The sequence below is a fragment of the Balaenoptera borealis genome (genome assembly GCF_965194805.1).
Source record: "Balaenoptera borealis genome assembly, chromosome: 17".
In the NCBI taxonomy this organism is placed as follows: Eukaryota; Metazoa; Chordata; class Mammalia; order Artiodactyla; family Balaenopteridae; genus Balaenoptera; species Balaenoptera borealis.
Window position 1 is genome coordinate 36602576 of NC_138876.1, and position 21465 is coordinate 36624040.

The window sequence follows — 21465 nt, forward strand, 5'->3', positions numbered from 1 at the left end:
AAAATAAGGCAACAAACCAGAAGTGTGCCTAATCTCTAATGGCTCTTGAAACTTTTAAACTCTACTTAATATAAACCTTCAACATTATGCAGTTTTAGATGTTAACAAGTCATTGTCATCTCCCTCTCCCCTTTTCTGTGACTTACCAGGCACTTTTTGCGCTGCTTTGATATTAAGGCTTCCGTTGAGGGTTGATAAAGATGCTAACAGGCACGGTTTATTAGGATGGGGGACAGTTTCCATGGAGACCACAATCTGAGTAGTATGAACAGAAATTTTTTGAAAGCAGGAAACCGTTCTCCACACGTTTTCTTGAAATGGAATCTTTTGTGCTCCATCACCATGAACTTTAAGCTTAGACGACTTTCCACGGTAACATTTGGAGGCTGGAAGCTCATCCTTATTCAGCATGGTGTCTGACAGGGCTGAGGTCTCTTTGCTGTGTGCACTTTTTATCTTCTTCAAAAAATGGTTTATCTGATCCAGCTTGGTAAAACTCAGGTTTGCTTTCAAAGGCTTTGATATATCCAAGTTGATGTCTGCTATAGAATTGAAAAGGATAAGAAAATTACTGAAGCTCTCCTATTGAAAATAAGCCTTTACTTCCCTGTCAAGCTCCTATTTCAGTTTCCCAACGCCTGTACTGTGGACTCATTAGGATGTCAGATGTTATAATTCTTTTACTTACCACCTAACCTTTCCATGTAGTTACTTGAAGGAACAGTTTCCCTGGACTACTTACATGCCTACATTCCTGTCTCAATCCATGTGACTGTCTGTCTGTTCCTGACAGAGCAAAGGCCACACACGGACATCTACCTCTGCCCTCCCACTCTGAGGTAAAATTAAGCAGCCTTTCCAGTTTGTTACTGAACTGACATTCTTTCTTCCGAGGTTAAAAGGGCTTCCTTTAGTACCCAGCACAATGTTTGACACAAATACTGGTATTAATAAATATTTGTCCAACTGATTAACTGAAGTAGCCTCCCCTACCACTCTCTGATAAAGTATATGCACAAAACATTTGCTTCCCCTCTGTGACCCACTAAAACCCAGAAGAGTCCCTACATCTTTCCTTGGACTCTGCATTGATAAAGTTTCAAATACCTCATCTAATGTAAGACTGAGATTTCTTAAAATCCATTTTACATGTATCATCCACCGGATGGTGTCCTTATTTGCCACTTACTCACTTAGTCACCTGACATTAAAACTAACTAGGCCCTATCACTTCTGTTTTTGCCTTCTCACTTCTGTTTTTATTATCAATAAGACATAAGACTGTAAGGGTTGTCAAGGCAGAGCATGCCACTCATGTTTATACCCAGTGCCTGGCACAGTGTGTTTCTCATATGTATCTGTTCAATAAATGGTTGAGTTTAACTGAACCTAACAAGTATTCTTTTCACTGGAGCCTGATGTAATACAAGACATAATCACAGATGAAGCTAGGAATAGCAAAGTTATCAAGCAGATGAAGTTAACATTCTGTCTGTTTTCAATAGGAGGACCTCTTCTCATCTTCCTCAGACATCAGCACCTTAGAGTTTCCTCCTGTCTACCCAGGCTCGCTCAGGGTACCACCTTTTTAAAGTGTGCCTTTCCTGGTGTTTCTTTAATCAGGCTAAGCAAAACTCTGAGAGTCCTGCTTCTAGCCAGTTGTCCACTGGAAAGGGTCAGACATCTAAGTCACCCTTCTGCAATACTAGAATGTTCCCTGCTCCCTACATTCATTTAAACAGGAAAACAACACCCTGATTTAAAGGAATTATGTTTTTTAACATCTTTATTGACATATTAACTCATATCATACAATTTACCTATTTAAAGTATACAATTCAATGGTTCTTAGTATACTCCCAAGATTGTGTAATCATCACCATTATCTAATTCCAGAACATTATTATCACCACCAGGGAAAAAAAAAATTCCCATGCCACTTAGTGGTCCCTACCCATTCCCCACTTCCAGCACTCGGGCAACCAATAAGCTAATTTCTGTCTCTATATATTTGCCTATTCTGGGCATTTCATATAAATGGAATCACACAAAATCTGGCTTTTTGTGTCTGGTTTCTTTCAGTTAACACAGTAAAAATTTTTAAGGTTCATTTGTGTTGAATCATGTATCACCAGTATGTCATTCCTTTTTATGGCTGAATAATACTCCATCATATGGATATACTACATTTTGTTTATCCATTATCAGTTTATGGACATTTGGGTTGTTTCCACTTTTTGGCTATTATGGATAATACTGCTATGAACATTCATGTGCAAATTTTTTTGTGAACATGTTTTCAATTCTTTTAGGTATCTACCTAGAAGTGGAATTGCTGGGTCATATTTGATTACAGCAATCCTAGTGGGTATGAAGTGGTAACCCATTGTGATTTTGATGTGTTTACTTCCCTAACGATTAATGATGTTGAGCATTTCTTCATTTCTTCAGTCGTAGTGGGTATGAAGTAGTATCCCATTGTGATTTTGATGTGTATTTCCCTAATGATTAATGACGTTGAGCATTAATGTTATTGGCTATGCGTATATATTCTTGGGAGACATGTCTATTCACACCCTTTGCTCATTTTTAAATTGGGTTATTTGTCTTTTTATTAAATAGTATGAGTCTTTTATACTGATATATTCTGGATACAAGTCCCTATGAGATATAGGATTTGCAAATATTTTCTCCCATTCTGTGGACTGTCTTTTCAGTTTTTTGGATGGTATGATTTGCAGCACGAAAGTTTTTAAGTTTTGTGAAGTCCAACAGATCTATTATTATGCTTGTGCTTTTGGTGTCATATCCAAAAACCATTGCTTAGGGGGCTTCACTGGTGGCGCAGTGGTTAAGAATCTGCCTGCCAATCCAGGGGACACGGGTTCGAGCCCTGGTCCAGGAAGATCCTACATGCCGCGAAGCAGCTAAGCCCTTGCGCCACAACTACTCAGCTTGTGCTCTAGAGCCCGTGAGCCACAACTACTGAAGCCCGTGCGCCTAGAGCCCGTGCTCCGCAACAAGAGAAGCCACCACCACGAGAAGCCCGTGCACCACAACGAAGAGTAGCCCCGCTCACCGCAACTAGAGAAAGCCCGTGCACAGCAACAAAGACCCAATGCAGCCAAAAATAAACAAATAAAATAAATTTATAAAACAAAGCAAAACAAAAAAAAACACTGCTTAACCCAAGGTCACAAAGATTTACAGTTATGCTTTCTTTTACAAGTTTTATAGTTTTACCTCTTACATTTAGGTCTATGATTGCTCTTGAATTAACTTTTGTGCTTTGTGTGGTAGGGGTCCAACTTAATTTTTTTTTGCATGCAGAAATCCAGTTATACCAGCACCATTTTTGAAAGGAATTAGTTTTGACTTGTAGAATTTGGGGTACTCAAAGAGGCTGGTGGGCAAATATTTTAGGGAAATTGGATGATTCAAATGATTCATACACTGTCCGGCTCTGCCTGCAAATTCTTTTACGAGGGCTTCGAAATTCTGTGGCCTCACAGAAAATAATACCACCTTTTACCACAGTGAAAAAAACAAACAATCTTAACAGATGATAGCAACAACAGGAAAACAAAACAAAGCTAAAGCAGAAAGGAGACTCAGATATTGGGGCCAGAAGCTACCTGCTTTTGCCTGGATTCATAACATGAGATTTAAACTAAGCGTCAGAAGTAGCCATAGAAACAGTTTACTGACCTACTCAGGAAGTTGCCCAAATATCCACCTATACTAACTGCTGAGCCTAAGGGATCCCTTTTCCCTCACTATAAACTGACAAAACATCCACGGAATGGTAATATATGAGAGTTGTTGACTACTATCTCAATATGGATCCTTGCATCTCAGGTATGGTAGTCCCAGTGACACAGGAAACAAACAAACAAAAAAACAAAAAAACTATACCTCTGCTTATTTGTCTAACCTGTCCTTTGAGACTCAGTCCTTGAGTCTCAAAGACTCCAGGAAGTCTTTCTTGACCCCTGAGGCCAAGTGAGGTGCCTCTCATCCATTGCTTTCAGAATGTCCTGTGTATTGTATCATCATCAGGTACCTATTCATAATATTTTTATAGTTACTGCTTAGGTATCTGTCATAGTTCAGCTAACTGTGAACTCCTGAACAATAAGGACTGTTCTACATCTTAATATTCTGAATGCCTAAACTACTGTTTGGTCCACAGGAAGTACAAAATGAACATTTTATGATGTAGTGAAGGAAAAAAAAATGAATGAATTTTTCCTTCCTACTGAACTCCCACAGGCTCATCAAATCACTTCATCCAGAACAATCCATTACCTCCTCTCACACATGCTATATTCCCTGTCTCAGTTAATGACTCTAATCTACCAACTGGCTCAAATAAAAAATCTGACTTTTTGACTCATTTCATTCCCTCTTTTCCTGGTCCAAACCCACTCAGTGATTAAGTTCTGTCAACTTTACTTCCAAAATATTGCTTGAATCCAATCTCCTTCTCTCTAGCATTCCAGCCACTCCCCATGTTTTCCCTCCATGCCTTTGATATTGCTCAGCTAATATAAAGCCTCCTAAAAGGATTCTCTGTCTAGACCGATTCCTGTTAATCCAGTCTCCAGAGTAATTTCCAAATGATTTGTTTCTACTGTGATCCTGATTGGCTCACTATTGCTTAAAACTCTTTAATGGCTCTTCTTTACCTATGGGATAAAAGATGAAGCTCCTTAGAATGGGAAAAAAGGTCTTGCCTTTCCTTATCTGCAGCCATTGCCCACCTCAGATATTAAAGCTCCAGAAATATCAAAGAGTTTATACAGCCCACTCCCCCCAGCCCATGCTATGTCATACCACAAGACCTTTGATCATGTTGCTCCTTTGTCTAATATACTCTTTCTTTGCCTAATGCATAATCTTCAGGATACTGCTCAGCACGTTCTCCAAGAAGTAGTTCCACAAAGCTGGCCCTGCATAAGTATCTTTTTATGAGATTATGTCTCTCACCAATAGAGAAGATCCTTGAGTGTACATTTTTCACCTTTAATACTTAGCATTGGGCCTCAAACTCAGCATGAAGTACATGTTTGGTCAGTTCATGTTGGAGCACCCTGAAACTTTCTAATCTGGTTCTGTGGTAGGCAGAATTCTGAAGATGACCCCCTTCTCCCAAGATTCCTCTCCCCTGGTTATTGAATCAAACACTAATCTAGGTACTGCTATGCTGAAAGGGATTTTATAGGTGTGATAAAAATCCCAGGTAAATTGAATTTAACACAGAGATTATCTGGTGGGCCTGATCTATTATACAGGCCCTTTAAAAAGTACATGAAGGAGGCAGAAGGGGAAGTCGGAGAGATTTGAAACGTGAGAAGGGGTCTATGATATGTCATTGCTGCTTTGAGGATGCTAGGGGTCATGTGAGAAGGAATGGGCACCCTAAAGCTGAGGGAAGGAAGCACTGGCCAGCTGCTAACAAGGAATTAGGGACGTGAGTCCTATGACCACAGGAACTGGATTATGCAAACAAATGGAATGAGTTTGTAAGTGGATTCTTCCCTGGAGCCTCTAGATTAGAGCCCAGCCCAAATGACACTTTGATTTTGGCCTTGTAAGATTCTGAGCAGAGAATACAGCTAAACCCAACTGGACTTCTGACCTGCAGGACTGAGATAATAAATTTGTATTGCTATAAGCCACTACATTTGTGGTAATTTGTTATGCATCAATAAAAAACTAATACAAACTCCATATGCATATTTACCCACATATTATTTCCTGTTTCTAATGTGATCATAAATGAAGTTTCAAGGCCTAGGAATGTTTGCCCTAGCTTCTTTCACCTTTTCCCCCCAGAGCAAAAATATCTAATATACTTTGCTCTTCTCTTTGTTAGTTGCCATTTCCCGCTCTTTAAAAATTACTTCAGTGTTCCAGGAAAGATGGAGCCCTGTCTCTCCCACTTTATACAGCTATAATATCTGGAGAGATTACAGCTAAAAAACCTATACAGAGGGCTTCCCTGGTGGCGCAGTGGTTAAGAATCCATCTGCCAATACAGGGGACATGGGTTCGAGCCCTGGCCCAGGAAGATATCACATGTCACAGAGCAACTAAGCCCATGCACCACAACTACTGAGCCTGCACTGTAGAGCCCGTGCTCTGCAACAAGAGAAGCCACCACAGTGAGAAGCCCGCACACTGCAACAAAGAGCAGCCCCTGCTCGCCACAGCTAGAGAAAGCCCACATGCAGCAACGAAGACCCAATGCAGCCAAAAATAATAAATAAATAAAATAAATAAATTAAAAAAAATAAATGCAAAGCTTAATTAAAAAACAAACAAACAAACAAAAAACCAAATGCAAACAACAAAAAAAGACCTACACAGAGCAGCTATTTGAGGATTTTGAAAAGTAAATGGTAACGGGTAGACTGAAGAAGATGACTAGATTTCAAAATACCACCAAAAGGTAGTGAGTTTCTCATTTTTCTTCTGATATTCCACAGCCTGCGGCAGCCCAAAACCTGGAGGTGGGCATCAGGTGTGGATAGAGGGAGTAGTAGGGGAAACCCTCTATTTCTGGCTTCAGTAATGGGAAGGGAATTCCTAATGCCCACAGGGACTAAGAAAAATACCTCATTTTTTCCTTCTTTTTCTTGTACCACAGAAAATAGGAGACAATACTCCTAAATTCATTTTATGAAACCATCATTACTGATACCAAAACTAGACAAAGACAGTAAAAGAAAACTACATACCAATATCCCTAAAAACCAGAGACATAAAAATCCTCCAAATAAATTAAAAAAAAAATCAAGTAATATAAGAAACTAACAATACACCACAACCAAGAGGGGTTTAGCCTTGGACTACAAGGTTGGTTCAATATTAGAAAATCAATCAAAGTAATGGTATTACCAGTTTACAAAACAAAAAAACATGATCATATCAACTGATGCAGAAAAAGCTTTTGAAAAACCAATATCCATTTATGATAAGAACTCTTAGCAAACTGTCAATAGATGGAAACTTCCTTAACCTGATAAAGTTCACGGATGAAAAACCTATAGTTAATGTCATACTTAATCATGAAGGATTGAATGCTTTTCCCCTAAGATCAGGAACAAGGCAATGATATTCATTCTCACTACTCATACTCTATATTTAATACTAGAGATCCCAACCAGCACAATAAGGCAAGAAAAAGAAATAAAAGGCATGAAGATTGGAAAGAAAGAAATAAAATGATGTCTATTCGCAGATGACATGATTGTCCATGTAGAAAACTCCATGAAATCTTCAGAAAAGCTCCTAGAATTACTAAGTGAACTTGACAAGATTTTAGAATACAAGACCACTACACAAAAATCAGCTGAGTTTCTACAAACCAGCAATATGCAGTTGGAGTAAAATTTAAACAAAAAACAACATTTATAAAAGCTCCAAATAAAATAAATACTTAGGTATAAATCTGATAAAACTCGTACAGAATCTGTATGTTGGAAAATCATTAAAGATCTAAGTAAATGGAGAGATATACTGTACACATAACATATTCATGGATTGGAAGACTCAAAATAGTAAAGATATAAAATCTCTCCCAATTGATCTATAGATTTAACACAATTCCAATAAAAATTCCAGCAGTATTTATTGCAGATCTAGAAAAGTTGATTCTAAAATGTATACAGGAAAGCAAAGGAACTTGAAAAGCTAAAACACTTTTGAAATAGAAGAATGACATTGGAGGGCTTATACTACCTAATTTTAAGACTTGCTATGAAGCTACTATGATCAATACAGTATAATTCTGGAGAAGTTATATACATGTATATCAGTGGAACAGAACAGAGAATCCAGATTATAGAGGCCAACCAAATATTGTGAAATGATTTTTTTTTTAAACTGCAAAGGCAGTTCAATGAAGAGAGTTTTATCAGCAAATGGTGTCATACATCTTCATGCCCCACCCCCCGCAAAAAGAAAGAAAAAAGTTGAACTCAACTTTATACTTTATCCAAAATTAACTAAAAATGAATCATAGATCTGAATATAAAATGTAAAATATAAAACATTTTAAGATGAAAACATAGGAGAAAATCTATGAGTACTGAAGTTAGGCAGAATTCTTATATACAGTACCAAAAAAAGCATGATTCATTTGAAAAAACTTCACACTAAAAACTTTTGCTCTGTAAAAAGTAGTGTTAAGAAAATGAAAAGACAAGCTATGCACTGGGAGAGAATATTTGCAAGTCACATATCTGACAAAAGACTTGTATCCGGAATATACAAAAAACTTTCAAATTCAACAATAAGCAAACAGGCTAATTTTAAAATAAGCAAAAGAGTTGAATAGACACTTTACCGAAAGGATATATGAATGGCAGATAAGCACATATAAAGACATATGACATCACTAGTAATTAGAAAAGTGCAAATAAAAATGACAATGAACCAACTATTAGAATGGCTAAAATAAAAAATACTGATAACACAAACTGCCAGAGATGATATGGAACTAGTGGGATTCTCGTACATTGCTGTGAGAATGTCAAATGATACAGGCTATTTGGAAACATTTTAGTAATTTCTTATGACTTATACGACCCACCAATCCCACACCTAGGTATTTATCATGGAGGAATGAAACTTACAATCACACAACAATTTATACACAAATGTTTAAAGTGGCTCTATTCATAATCACCAAAATTGGAAACAACTTATATGTCCTTCAATGGATGAATTCTTAAACTATGGTTCATCTACAAAATGGAATACTACTCAGCAATAAAAAGGAATGTATTGATACTACTGATAGATACAACAACTTGACTGAATCTCAAGGGCAGTATGTGAGTGAAAGAAGCCAGTCTGAAAAGGTTACCTGCTGTATGATTACATTTGTATGACATTCTCAAAAAGGTAAAACAAATAAACAAAAACCCTAAAGTGATGGAGAGCAGTAATTATCATAGAGTAGGATTTAGGAGGAGGTGTGATTACAAAGGAATACCATGAGAGTTTTTTAAGATGGTAGAACTGTTCTGTATCTTGACTGTGGTAGTGGTTACATGAATCTATTCATCTATTAGAATTCATAGAACTGTGCACCAACGAAGGACAATTTTACTGCACATTGATTTAAAAAATAAAAAAGAAACAAAATTATTTCAACGACTTTGTCATATGCATGACAGGACAGTTTTTTCCACTCCATTTATTTTTTACCCTCACATGTGTTTCTCAAAAGGCTAAAGGGTTGGAATGTGTCCTTATGTGTAGGGGAAGCCCACTTTAGGCCTAAGTGTTAACCAACTCTGTACTGGGTAAGTTTTTCAGGTTTCCTTTCCATTCTCCATGGCCCCTCCAACAAGGAAGTAGAACACTTATGCTAATACCTTTAACTGTGAGATCAGGATGGTCTTTCTGCAAAAGGTGAAAAAGATGGAATGCTACTGCTAGAGGTTATGGAAGCCATAGGACAATTCCTGATCTTACTAATACAAAACAGTGTGGCACATGAAAATTGGAGGCTTTAATTTAACAGCTGGCTAGAGTCAGTTAAACCAGTAAAACTCAAAAGCACAGGTCAGTTTGGCACCTTCCAAAGTAGTTTATTGATGTACTCTGCATCTGTGGAATACCTGAATAAACAATGAATCATCCCAAATTGAGGAGGTGGACTTTGGGAGCAATGATATACATATTTTTGTCCCTATTTCTCTTTTTGTGAGTGTGTATGTGTATGCTTCTGTGTGTGATTTTGTCTGTATAGCTTTGCTTTTACCATTTGTCCTAGGGTTCTGTCTGTCCGTTTTTTTTTTCTTTGTTTTTTTTAGTATAGTTTTTAGCACTTGTTATCATTGGTGGATTTGTTTTTTGGTTTGGTTGCTCTCTTCTTTCTTTCTTTTTTTATTACATTAAAAAAATTATTTTTTGGGGGCTTCCCTGGTGGCGCAGTGGTTGAGAATCTGCCTGCCAATGCAGGGGATACAGGCTTGAGCCCTGGTCTGGGAAGATCCCACATGCCGTGGAGCAACTGGGTCCGTGAGCCACAACTACTGAGCCTGCACATCTGGAGCCTGTGCTCCGCAACAAGAGAGGCCGCGATAGCGAGAGGCCCGCGCACCGTGATGAAGAGTGGCCCCCGCTCGCCGCAACTAGAGAAAGCCCTCGCACAGAAACGAAGACCCAACACAGCCAAAAATAAATAAATAAATTTATTAAAAAAAATATATATATTTTTTAATAATTATTGTTTATTTTAACAACTTTATTTTATTTTATTTTATCTTCTTCTTTCTTTCTTTTTTTTCTCCCTTTTATTCTGAGCAGTGTGGATGACAGGCTCTTGGTGCTCCAGCCAGTGTCAGGGCTGTGCCTCTGAGGTGGGAGAGCCAAGTTCAGGACACTGGTCCACAAGAGAACTCCCAGCTCCATGTAATATCAAATGGCAAAAATCTCCCAGAGATCTCCATCTCAATGCCAAGACCCAGCTCCACTCAACGACCAGCAAGCTCCAGTGTTGGACACCCTATGCCAAACAACGAGCAAGACAGGAACACAACACTATCCATTAGCAGAGAGGCCGCCTAAAATCATAAAAAGGCCACAGACACCGCAAAACACACCACCAGACGTGGACCTGCCCACCAGAAAGACAAGATCCAGCCTCAACCACCAGAACACAGGCACTAGTCCACTCCACCAGGAAGCCTACACAACCCACTGAATCAAACTTAGCAACTGGGCCCGGCACCAAAAACAACGAGAACTATGAACCTGCAGCCTGTGAAAAGGAGACCCCAAACACAGTAAGTTAAGCAAAATGAGAAGACAGAGAAACACACAGCAGATGAAGGAGCAAGGTAAAAACACACCAGACCTAACAAATGAAGAGGAAATAGGCAGTCTACATGAAAAAGAATTCAGAATAATGATAGTAAAGATGATCCAAAATCTTGGAAATAGAATGGAGAAAATACAAAAAACGTTTAACATGGAACTAGAAGAACTAAAGAGCAAACAAACAGTGATGAACAACACAATAAATAAAATGAAAAATTCTCTAGAAGGGATCAATAGCAGAATAACGGAGGCAGAAGAACGGATAAGTGACCTGGAACATAAAATAGTGGAAATAACTACTGTAGAGCAGAATAAAGAAAAAAAAAAAATGAAAAGAATTCAGAACAGGAAAAACAAAAAAATAGGTCATGAAAAACCTAGTGGCAAGACGGGCATAAAGACACAGACCTACTAGACAATGGACTTGAGGATATGCGGAGGGGGAAGGGTAAGCTCAGACAAAGTGAGAGAGTGGCATGGACATATATACACTACCAAATGTAAAATAACTAGCTAGTGGGGAGTAACCGTATAGCACAGGGAGATCAGCTCGGTGCTCTGTGACCACCTAGAGGGGTGGGATAGGGAGGGTGGGAGGGAGGGAGATGCAAGAGGGAAGAGATATGGGAACATATGTATATGTATAACTGATTCACTTTGTTATAAAGCAGAAACTAACACACTATTTAAAAAAAAGAAGAATTCAGAACAGTCTGAGAGACCTCTGGGACAACATTAAACGCACCAACATTCGAATTATAGGGGTCCCAGAAGAAGAAGAGAAAAAGAAAGGGACTGAGAAAATATTTGAAGAGATTATAGTTGAAAACTTCCCTAATATGGGAAAGGAAATAGTTAATCAAGTCCAGGAAGCACAGAGAGTCCCATACAGGATAAATCCAAGGAGAAACACGCCGAGACACATATTAATCAAACTATCAAAAATTAAACACAAAGACAAAATATTAAAAGCAGCAAGGGAAAAACAACAAATAACATACAAAGGAATTCCTATAAGGTTAACAGTTGATCATTCAGCAGAAACTCTGCAAGCCAGAAGGGAGTAGCAGGACATATTTAAAGTGATTACGGGGAAAAACCTACAACCAAGATTACTCTACCCAGCAAGGATCTCATTCAGATTCGACGGAGAAATTAAAACCTTTACAGACAAGCAAAAGCTAAGAGAATTCAGCACCACCAAACCAGCTTTACGACAAATTCTAAAGGAACTTCTCTAGGCAGGAAACACAAGAGAAGGAAAAGATCTGTGATAACAAACCCAAAACAATTAAGAAAATGGTAATAGGAACATACATATCGATAATTACCTTAAATGTAAATGGATTAAATGCTCCAACCAAAAGACATAGACTGGCTGAATGGATACAAAAACAAGACCTGTATATGTGCTGTCTACAAGAGACCCACTTCAGACCTAGGGACACATACAGACTGAAAGTGAGGGGATGGAAAAAGATATTCCATGCTAATGGAAATCAAAAGAAATTTGGAGTAGCAGTTCTCATATCAGACAAAATAGACTTTAAAACAAAGACTATTACAAGAGACAAAGAAGGACACTACAAAATGATCAAGGGCTCAATCCAAGAAGAAGATATAACAATTGTAAACATTTAGGTACCCAACATAAGAGCACCTCAATACATAAGGCAAATACTAACAGCCATAAAAGGGGAAATTGACAGTAACACAATCATAGTACGGGACTGTAACACCCCACTTTCACCAATGGACAGATCATCCAAAATGAAAATAAATAAGGAAACCCAAGCTTTAAATGATACATTAAACAAGATGGACTTAAATGATATTTATAGGACATTCCATCCAAAATCAACAGAATACACTTTCTTCTCAAGTCCTCATGGAACATTCTCCAGGATAGACCATATCTTGGGTCACAAATCAAGCCTTGGTAAATTTAAGAAAATTGAAATCATATCAAGTATCTTTTCCAACCACAATGCTATGAGACTAGATATCAATTACAGGAAAAAATTTGTAAAAAATACAAACACATGGAGGCTAAACAATACACTACTTAATAAAAAAGAGATCACTGAAGAATCAAAGAGGAAATAAAAAAATACCTAGAGACAAATGACAATGAAAACACGATGACCCAAACATATGGGATGCAGCAAAAGCAGTTCTAAGAGGGAAGTTTCTAGCAATACAGTCCTACCTTAAGAAACAAGAAATATCTCAAATAAACCACCTAGCCCTACACCTAAAGCAATTAGAGAAAGAAGAACATAAAAACCCCCAATGTTAGCAGAAGGAAAGAAATCATAAAGATCAGATCAGAAGAAAATGAAAAAGAAATGAAGGAAACTATAGCAAAGATCAATAAAACTAAAAGCTGGTTCTTTGAGAAGATAAACAAAATTGATAAACCATTAGCCAGACTCATTAAGAAAAAAACGGAAGAGACTCAAATCAATAGAATTAGAAATGAAAAAGGAGAAGTAACAACTGACACTGCAGAAATACAAAAGATCATGAGAGATTACTACAAGCAACTATATCCCAATAAAATGGACAACCTGGAAGAAATGGACAAATTCTTAGAAAAGCACAACCTTCCGAGACTGAACCAGGAAGAAATAGAAAATATGAACAGACCAATCACAAGCACTGAAATTGAAACTGTGATTAAAAATCTTCCAAGAAACAAAAGCCCAGGGCCAGATGGCTTCACAGGCGAATTGTATCAAACATTTAAAGAAGAGCAAACACCTATCCTTCTCAAACTCTTCCAAAATATTGCAGAGGGAGGAAAACTCCCAAACTCATTCTACGTGGCCACCATCACCCTGATACCAAAATCAGGCAACGATGTCACAAAGAAAGAAAACTACAGGCCAATATCACTGATGAACATAGATGCAAAAATCCTCAACAAAATACTAGCAAACAGAATCCAACAGCACATTAAAAGGACCATACACCATGATCAAGTGGGGCTTATCCCAGGAATGCAAGGATTCTTCAATATACGCAAATCAATCAATGTGATACACCATATTAACAAAGTGAAGGAGAAAAACCATATGATCATCTCAATAGATGCAGAGAAAGCTTTCGACAAAATCCAACACCCACTTATGATAAAAACCCTCCAGAAAGTAGGCATAGAGGGAACTTACCTCAACATAATAAAGGCCATATATGACAAACCCACAGCCAACATCGTCCTCAGTGGTGAAAAACTGAAATCATTTCCACTGAGATCAGGAACAAGACAAGTTTGCCCACTGTCACCACTAGTATTCAACATAGTTTCGGAAGCTTTAGCCACAGTATTCAGAGAAGTAAAAGAAATAAAAGGAATCCAAATCGGAAAAGAAGAAGTAAAGCTGTCACTGTTTGCAGATGACATGATACTATACATAGAGAATCCTAAAGATGCCACCAGAAAACTATTAGAGCTAATCACTGAATTTGGTAAAGTAGCAGGATACAAAATTAATGCACAGAAATCTCTTGTATTCCTATACATTAATGATGAAAAATCTGAAAGTGAAATTAAGAAAACACTCCCAGTTACCACTGCAACAAAAAGAATAAAATACTTAGGAATAAACCTACCTAAGGAGACAAAAGACTTGTATGCAGAAAATATAAGACAGTGATGAAAAAACTTAAAGATGATACAAATAGATGGAGAGATATACCATGTTCTTGGATTGGAAGAATCAACATTGTGAAAATGAGTATACTACCCAAAGCAATCTACAGATTCAGTGCCATCCCTACCAAACTACCACTGGCATTTTTCACAGAACTAGAACAAAAAATGTCACAATTTGTATGGAAACACAAAAGACCCCGAGGAGCCAAAGCAATCTTGAGAAAGAAAAACGGAGCTGGAGGAATCAGGCTCCCTGACTTCAGATTATACTACAAAGCTACAGTAATCAAGACAGTACAGCACTGGCACAAAAACAGAAATAAAGATCAATGGAACAGGATAGAAAGCTGAGAGATAAACCCACGCACATGTGGTCACCTTATCTTTGATAAAGGAGGTAAGAATATACAGTGGAGAAAAGACAGCCTCTTCAATAAGTGGTGCTGGGAAAACTGGACAGCTTCATGTAAAAGAATGAAATTAGAACACTCCTTAACACCATACACAAAAATAAACTAAAAATGGATTAAAGACCTAAACGTAAGGCCAGCCACTATAAAACTCTTAGAGGAGAACACAGGCAGAACACTCTATGACATAAATCACAGCAAGATCCTTTTTGACCCACCTCCTAGAGAAATGGAAATAAAAACAAAAATAAACAAATGGGACCCAGTGAAACTTAAAACCTTTTGCACAGCAAAAGAAACCATAAACAAGACGAAAAGACAACCCTCAGAATGGGAGAAAGTATTTGCAAGTGAAGCAATTGACAAAGGATTAATCTCCAAAATTTACAAGCAGCTCATGCAGCTCAATATCAAAAAAAAAACAACCCAATCCAAAAATGGGCAGAAGACCTAAACAGACATTTCTCCAAAGAAGATATACAGATTGCCAACAAACACATGAAAGAATCCTCAACATCATTAATTTTTAGACAAATGCAAATCTAAACTACAATGAGGTATCACCTCACACCGGTCAGAATGGCCATCACCAAAAAATCTACAAACAATAAATGCTGGAGAGGGTGTGGAGAAAAGGGAACCCTCTTGCACTGTTGGTGGGAATGTAAATTGATACAGCCACTATGGAGGACAGTATGGAGGTTCCTTAAAAAACTAAAAATAGAACTATCATGCGACCCAGCAATCCCACTACTGGGCATATACCCTGAGAAAACCATAATTCAAGAAGAGCCATGTACACAATGTTCACTGCAGCTCTATTTACAATAGCCAGGGCATGGAAGCAACCTAAGTGTTCATCAACAGATGAATGGATAAAGAAGATGTGGTACATATATACAATGGAATAAAACTCAGCCATAAAAGGAAACGAAATTGAGTTATTTGTAATGAAGTGGATGGACCTAGAGTCTGTCATACAGACTGAAGTACATCAGAAAGAGAAAAACAAATACCGTATGCTAACACATATATATGGAATCTTAAAAAAAAAAAAAAAAAGGTCCTGAAGAACCTAGGGGCAAGACGGGAATAAAGATGCAGACCTACTAGAGAATGGACTTGAGGATATGGGGAGGGTGAAGGGTAAGCTGGGAGAAAGTGAGAGAGTGGTACAGACATCTATACACTACCAAATGTAAAATAGATAGGTAGTGGGAAGCAGCTGCATAGCACAGGGAGATCAGCTGGGTGCTTTGTGAATACCTAGAGGGGTGCGATAGGGAGGGTGGGAGGGAGGGAGATGCAAGAGGGAAGAGATACGGGGATATATGTATATGCATAACTGATTCACTTTGTTATAAAGCAGAAACTAACACACCATTGTAAAGCAAATATACTCCAATAAAGATGTTAAAAAAATAATAAAGTAGTTTAATTAGGAGAGAGAATATATTCCTTCATGTGACTTGGCTCTACAAAGTAAATTTTAAAAGAAGGTTCTTTTTTATCAGTAGAAGTCAAATGCTGATAATTCAGAGAAAGAAATGTGTACTAAAATCTTATCATATTTGTGAATTTCAACTATGAATCTATTTGAGCTATATTATCTACCTTATTCTACCAAATATAACTTCTTTGAAAAGTCTGAAATCAGAAAGATCAATTTCCCAAAGCAACATCAAGAACAGCCCACAATATTTATTCAGTATGAGTTTAATAGCTCAAAATGGAGATGACAAATATATAACTACTTAAAATTGCCTGTCTTGTTCTATCTTTTAAGTCATGAATCTCTATTAGGTCACTAGTTTATATATAACAATTAACCAGGACTCAACAAATTTTAGGAATAAGACAATCTGAAGCAGTATCTTGTATCTCTGTCTCTCATGTAGTTCGTTCCAAAAGTGTCAGTGTGATTTTAAACTTTAATAACTTCAGAAGAATAAATGCTACAGGATAATTGTAAAAAATCATTTTAAAGTTTAATTATTTACATTTCTTATATATTTCTTTTGCTTAGTGAATTTGAAATGTAAATTTTTAATGTTAACTTTTTGTGGGCTGGTTTCTGAATGACTCTTTCCTGAAACAGTGGATTGATAAAAGAGGGCTTCTTATTTGGACACTTTGATCACTTGATCTATCTTTCCTGTGTGGTTAGGTCAAACTGTTCTGTGTGCATGAAAACTTCATTCTTTGAGTGATCTTAAACCTAGGAGTAGAAATGCAATCTCTCAGTCACTGAACAGCAGCAGCAGATAAAAGTTTTTAGAAAGTTCAAAAATCTACTAGAGCTATATATATAGCACAATACAGGTGTTATGTTAACTTTCTATAAGAAATAAGTTGATATTTAAAACATTTAAATAATTTACCTTTTAAATGGTTTCTGTATGTTTGTTTGCATACAGTGCAACCTCTGTGCATGGTGCCCTCCACTAGGCCACAAGTCCCCCACTCCCACCCCCTGAGAGCTTGAGTGTTGAGCTACATTCCTTGCAAAACACAGCCTATGTTTACACAGAGAGACTGGCGCAGTCCTGTTTGGGCAAGTCAGGTCAAGAGCCCAAAAAGCAGAGCTAAAATGAGGTTATACTGTAATATTAGGTATTCCTTTCAAAGTACCAGGTCCACGAAGAGATATGCAGCACGCACCAGAATGAGAAACACCACAAAAGCAACAGCACCCTTTATTGCTGTGTAAAGTCCATCAGCATGTGTGAATCCTTCAATTAAAATCATGAAGTCACTGTTACATCTGATAATTCAACAAATTTGTATTGTTACTTTTATTCCCCAGTGTCTCTAGACTTTTACATCCTTGAACTAGTCAGGTACTCTTTGGGGTAGAAAATTACTGCCTTTATTGTAAATATTTGTAGTTTCAAAATGATAGGAAAATTATTTTCACAATTATTTTTACAAATGGGAAAATTATCCAAACAAGTTTGGCATTTATAAGCATAAAAAAATAAAAATAAAAATTGAGTATTTTCTGGTCTTCTTTCATACTTTTAAAAACTGATGAAAAACATTAACCTCATTATTAAGATGAAAACATTAAAGGAATGGACTACAAAAGTTTTATTCAACAGAAACAGTGGGAGCTATATAAAATGATGTTTTACAAGAATTGGAAATAGAACTAGATAAAGAACCAGGCATAGATGGTTCATGTGGATTTTATTCCAATTACTATCAGATTCTTGTTTTAAAGGGTTTAGAATTTTTTTCATAATCCTCAATGAACTTTAATAAATGGATTACTTTCAATGTTTAGATTTTAAGAATGTGTAGTAATAGAGAATCTCCCAGCTGAGTCATCTATTTCTCTGCCAAATCTAATTTCTCACCATCCCCAGAACACATTCTGTATCTTTAAGTTACCAAGTAAACTCATGCCTGTCAATTATTAGACTCTAATTACCCTTCAAAACTTTCTGAACAGCTACCAGGAAACAGAATGATGGAATGATTATTGAGTTAAAAGGAGATTAGACAAATACAAATAAATTACACTTATTTTATGCTCCCATCACCCTAAGAGATGACTTAATAGTGAAAGGAAAAGAATCATATTGTAATAATGAAATCAGAGAGGGAATTCAAGCCCCAGAGGTGATTCCCCTAAGTTTATGTTAATGCACACCTTGTGGGGGACCAAACATCAACTGGAAAAGTTTCCTGAAAACTGTTCCAGCTATTTTCTCATTTAAAATGTTCCAACTTTACTTGACCCATTAGTCATCATATTATTTACATTTATGAAGTATTTTGAAATCTATTACCAAAAACCCAATGGATTCAATATGGCTTGTTATACCCAAATCATAACATTTGTGAAAGAAAAATTCTTTGTTAAGTGCTTCTTCCTTTGGAATTTTATTTGTAAAAGACAATTTTTCTTTTTTTAAGATAAGCAAGGCTTGCTGGGAAAACAATCAGTGGCCATGGTGCCTATGTACAGACACAGGAATGATGGTGTTCCCCCCCACCCCACCGTAGAAGGGTAAATGCAAATCAAAGAACAAATTTATAATCAAACTTGACTTTATGTGTTACAGTAACTCTAATAAAAATATTTTTTATTATTAGGTCATAGTACATTTTTTCTCTTATTCAGCAATTTAAATTCAGATTTTTGTTACAGTGTCAAAGTAAAGGTATTCATGATGATAATGGACAGTGGAGACTGAGTATTCACAGGTGTGAGAGTTAGAAAACTTGGAAGGCTGCCCTTGACAATGAGATCAACAGGTTTTCGTTGAAGGTGTGAAGTGTAAAGACCTCAGTGGTGGCAGACATAACTGTGTCAATTAACAAAGGTACACCCAATGGAACTGGTTGTAGGCTGTCCCATGCACTGCTAAGGAGGCTCACAGACATGGACTGACATATGCCCTTGACTTGGTCAGCCAGCAGCAGTTCATGGTGCTTAACACTTGGAATTGGGCGTAATTACTCATGTACATATTCTTATAATCAAGCATTGACTTTTTTTGACTACACTGTCCTACCAAAATAAATCACAACGTAAAAGTTCTGATTATAGGGTAATTGAATTGGTTTTCTAAAATGAATGCATTGAACTGAACTCATCTAAATGAGCTTCTCTCCCTCTAAGCAGTTATCACGGAAGACTAAGTACATTCCATTGCTCCAAACTGTGGCAGCGTTTTTGGTGCCCATTTCCTTTTTTTTATCTTCCTATTCTCAATGATGGCATATACTCATCCTTGGAGACAGCATATCTGATTTTTGGGAACAGCTGAATGTTTTGAGACAAGGGAGCAAGGATTTCAGACTAAGGGAAGATTAAAAGCATAGAGAAGCCAATTTATAGAGACTACCACTGGCAATGAGGAGACAATTTGAGCATCACTAAAAATAATGAATTCAGAATAATAGCAAAAAACAACTAAATGGCCACCACTGGAATACTAAGAAAAGTAACTCGCTTTTCCCCAGTTTTACTGAGGTATGACTGACAAATAAAATTGTAAGATATTTAAAGTGTACATTGTGATGATTTGATATACATATACATTATGAAAAAAATCCTCCCATCTAGAAAACTAACTTATTTTTTTTTAAAGGGTAAATAAAGGGAAAGCATGTATCTTACCTTTCTTAGGTGAACAATACTACTAAGTAACCAAATATTAGATGAGGAAATGTTTCTCTTTATAGAAATATTCCAGCTACTGTGTGAAAAAAAGAATGCTAGAATTAAAATATTACTGTTTGCAACCTCCAATGAATTTAGGCATTAAGCATCAGTGGCTATTAACATCACAAAAAGAAACCTTCAGACACTATATGCCTCCTGATGGAACAATATAAAATCTTTTACAAAATAGTCTTGCTAAAAAATAAATAAATAAAATAAACAAACTTGAATCAGATTAAGCCAACTACTAGTTTATATGTAGGAAATATAGAGAACAAGGGCAGACAAAATCCAAATTGTGGTAAACTCTACATGATAAATGATCTGGTTTCTTCAATATATATGAATCATGCTCCCTGACTTCAGACTATACTACAAAACTACAGTAATCAAAACAGTATGGTACTGACACAAAAACAGACACTTAGATCAATGGAACAGGATAGAAGGCCCAGAAATAAACCCATGCACTTATGGTCAATCTATAACACAGGAGGCATGAATATACAATGGAGAAAAGACAGTCTGTTTAATAAGTGGTACTGGGAAAACTGGACAGCTATGTAGAAGAATGAAATTAGAACATTCTCTAACACGATATACAAAAATAAACTCAAAATGGATTACAGATCTAAATGTAAGATTGGATACTATAAAACTCTTAGAGAAAAACATAGGCAGAACACTCTTTTACATAAATCACAGCAATGTTTTTTGGATCCATCTCCTAGAATAATGGAAACAAAAGCGAAAATAAACAAATGGGACCTAATTAAACGTAAAGCTTTTGCACAGCAAAGGAAACCATAAACAAAATGAAAAAACAACCCATGGAATGGGAGAAAATATTTGCAGACAATGTGACCAATAAGGGCTTAACTTCCAAAATATACAAACAGCTCATACAGCTCAGTATCAAAAAAAAACAACAACAACAACAAACAAACCCAATCAAAAAATAGGCAGAAGACCTAAATAGACATTTCTCCAAAGAAGATATACAGATGGCTGACAAGCACATGAAAAGATGCTCAATACTGCTAATTATTAGAGAAATGCAGATCAAAACTACAATGAGGTACCACCTCACACCACTCAGTATAGCCATCATCAAAAAGTCTACAAATAATAAACGCTGGAGAGGGTGTGAAGAAAAGGTGACCCTCCTACATTGCTGGTGGGAATGTAAATTGGTGCAGCCACTATGGAGAACAGGATGGAGGTTCCTAAAAACCTACAAATAGTTACCATATGATCCACCATTCCCACTCCTGAGCATATATCCAGAAAAGATGAAAACTCTAATTCAAAAAGATACATGCATCCCAATGGTCATAGCAGTATTTACAATAGCCAAGACATGGAGGCAACCTAAAGGTCCA

General features: G+C 36.9%; 1 protein-coding gene and 1 long non-coding RNA gene across 12 annotated transcripts in view; one reads left to right on the forward strand and one right to left on the reverse strand.

Moving 5' to 3' along the window:
- VPS13B (vacuolar protein sorting 13 homolog B) overlaps window positions 1–21465 on the reverse strand; it is a 765850-nt gene that overhangs the window by 180063 nt on the left and 564322 nt on the right. For 10 of the 11 annotated variants that reach the window (XM_082364176.1, XM_082364168.1, XM_082364180.1 and 7 more), the window contains one exon: window positions 147–542. In XM_082364176.1, coding sequence (XP_082220302.1) covers window positions 147–542 — 396 coding nt within the window. The remainder of the gene's footprint in view (window positions 1–146; window positions 543–21465) is intronic. The other variant, XM_082364181.1, reaches the window with a different exon arrangement.
- On the forward strand, window positions 549–10223 carry LOC309615227. The gene is made up of 2 exons (XR_014236650.1): window positions 549–9804; window positions 9836–10223. It is a non-coding gene; the product is annotated as an uncharacterized lncRNA (long non-coding RNA).